Here is a 2,722-nt window from a genome sequence, read left to right as displayed (position 1 = left end):
TGTGTGTGTGTGTGTGTGTGTGTGTGTGTGTGTGTGTGTGTGTTACGCCTTGACCCGCCGTCACACGACTGCGGTGTCAGCAGTTGTCACCTCGATATAAACCACCTCCTTCTCGGTTTCTCCCTCTTCTGTGCCTGCTGACCCGAACCGTTCACCAGAACCAAACAACAGCAACACCAAAACAAAAAAGCAACATGACCTCCGCTGCCCAGCCCATATTCTGCAAGGGAGAGGACTGCAAGCCGGCCTGGCACGACGCTAGCGCCGGCTACAATGAAGCCGACACGCACCTGGAGATCATGGGCAAGCCAGTCATGGAGCGCTGGGAGACCCCGTACATGCACTCCCTGGCGTCTGTTGCAGCCTCAAAAGGTAAAGTACTGAAGTCTGTGTACATTATCGGACAGACTGTTCGGTTACGTGGCCTGTCCGATATTGGACTGTAGCAGCTGTGCAACTCGGCCTATGTACCTCTATTGGTACTTGTTTTTTTTGTTGTTACTTTTACACAATTTGCTGTAGCATGCTTAAGCTTAAAAAGTGTTTTTCCTCTTCATTTCATGGTAACACACGTGTATGTGGGAAACACAACAGCTGTTGTTGGAAAAAGGCCAAGAAATCTGCAGAGGACATAACTTTCACACAGAAATKCATTTAAAAATCTGTACAAAGTAGAAAAATCAAGCATTTTACATGTATTGATAAAGTCTGAGTGAATGGTTTGTTTTCTAAACCTCGGATGTAGATTTGTTGGGAATGTTTTACACGATAATACATGGTTATTGCACATTTTTGATAGCGATTAAGGGGGTTGATTTTTGAAACTGGTTGCAAGTTAAACCTTTATCTAATCAATAAGAAGGAATTAATTAATTAACCAATACAATCAAAAATTATTATGGTTTTTGGAAATGTCTTTACATATTTTTTGGTTGTAACTCCATTTGATATTTTTTTATTATTATTTAGCAAAATTTTCCTGCTTGGTCGTGTTTGTTTGCTAGGCGGTCGGGTTCTGGAGATTGGTTTCGGCATGGCCATCGCCGCCACCAAGGTGGAGTCTTTCCCCATCGAGGAGCACTGGATCATCGAGTGCAACGATGGCGTCTTCGCCCGACTGGAGAACTGGGCCAAGGCTCAGCCACACAAGGTGGGCCTGATGCGTCTTTTTGAAACCGGCCCAACATTTACCATTTTTGTTGACGAGCGTTGTCCCTGCAGGTTGTCCCTCTGAAGGGTCTCTGGGAGAACGTCGTTCCCACCCTGCCAGACAACCATTTCGATGGTAAGAAACAAAACCGAACGTGAGCGAAGCAGCATGACAGCAGAATCAACCATTATTGCCAAACCGAAGGTGCAAATGGAACCGTCTTATTAAAGACTGTGTCTTCTATCAGGTATCTTGTACGACACATACCCTCTCTCAGAGGAGTCGTGGCACACTCACCAGTTTGACTTCATTAAGGTAAGTATTTAAATTAAACTATTATGCACAAGATGAGCTGATCGTTACCAAATATTTTGACTTAAAAACATGAAAATCAGACCCTATATTTAAATGAAATCAACGAGTCAGACTAATTCTTTCGTGACACATAGATGCCAAACCATTTTATATGATTTTTGAATTTTTAAATTTGAATAACTGTTTCAACTTGTGTGTTTTTTCCTGCAGGGTCACGCTCACAGACTGCTGAAACCCGGCGGTGTTCTCACCTTCTGCAACCTGACCTCCTGGGGCGAGCTGCTCAAGAGCAAATATGACAACATTGAGAAAATGTTCGAGGTTTGTCCACCTTTATGTTTCCATACAGTGAAAAGTGTCTTAAAGCGTACGTCAACGGGTCACATTTTGGGTTATAAACGAATTATATACTGATAAAAACCCTTTGGACTTTGGACATACGTTGCAATTTTAGATTTAGAAGTTGTTTTGCAGATTTCCTGGACATTTTAACTACGCGGTAAATAGTTTATTTTATTTTATTTTTTTATATTTAGGATGTATGAAAAAGTACTTTTTATCTGATAGAGTGAACAGGAGGTGTCGCAGATCACGCTGCTTCAATTTCAAGGTCGCTGACAAACAGGATCCGACCGTGAGCCGCCTCACGCTGACCCGCTCTCCCTGTTAATGATTTTCAGGAAACCCAGGTGCCTCATCTGCTCCAAGCTGGTTTCAAGAAGGAGAAGATTAGCACCACCACCATGGACATTGAACCGCCCGCTGAATGCAAGTACTACTCCTTCAAGAAGATGATCACTCCCACGATTGTGAAAGAGTAAAGCTTGAAGACCGACAACTTTTTATATTCTGGTGCCTTTCCCCCCGCCTCCAACACTTGTTCCATGTTCACTCCACAGTATTTTAATAAACAGCTCTGTCCTGACTCAGTTTAATAGTTTTACTTCAGAGTTTACAGCCCCTGCAGGTTTACAGGCTCGACTTGATCCTCCTGTAGATTTTAGTAACAAACCTGCAGAAATACACGCCTGTTCCAGGTCTTAAATCACCCGGCACACTTCCTGCCACCAACAACCCAGATTTAGAAGCACAGGTGAATTTATTACTGCAGCTTTGGAAAAAAAAAAAACATGCTTTGTTATAATTAGAGCCTCTTGTCTGCAGACTCATGTTATTTATGAACCGGACCATAAAACGCCAACTCAGTGCAAACATGTTCCTTCTACTTCCTGTCAGACCAAACATTCACTTACTAAC

General features: G+C 42.9%; 1 protein-coding gene across 1 annotated transcript; it reads left to right on the top strand.

The window, feature by feature from the left end:
* Positions 1-48: 48 nt before the first annotated feature.
* gamt (guanidinoacetate N-methyltransferase) lies at positions 49-2,394 on the top strand. The gene is made up of 6 exons (XM_014010825.1): positions 49-372; positions 1,005-1,150; positions 1,222-1,285; positions 1,398-1,465; positions 1,676-1,786; positions 2,146-2,394. The coding sequence occupies exons 1-6, from the start codon at positions 195-197 to the stop codon at positions 2,284-2,286; spliced, it is 708 nt and encodes a 235-aa protein (XP_013866279.1). The 5' UTR covers positions 49-194; the 3' UTR covers positions 2,287-2,394.
* The last annotated feature ends 328 nt before the right edge of the window (positions 2,395-2,722 follow it).

This window comes from Austrofundulus limnaeus, unplaced genomic scaffold (genome assembly GCF_001266775.1).
Source record: "Austrofundulus limnaeus strain Quisiro unplaced genomic scaffold, Austrofundulus_limnaeus-1.0 Scaffold73, whole genome shotgun sequence".
NCBI classification, from domain to species: domain Eukaryota; kingdom Metazoa; phylum Chordata; class Actinopteri; order Cyprinodontiformes; family Rivulidae; genus Austrofundulus; species Austrofundulus limnaeus.
Note: the sequence above shows the minus strand (reverse complement) of the source record. Positions and strands in the feature narration are given on the sequence as shown.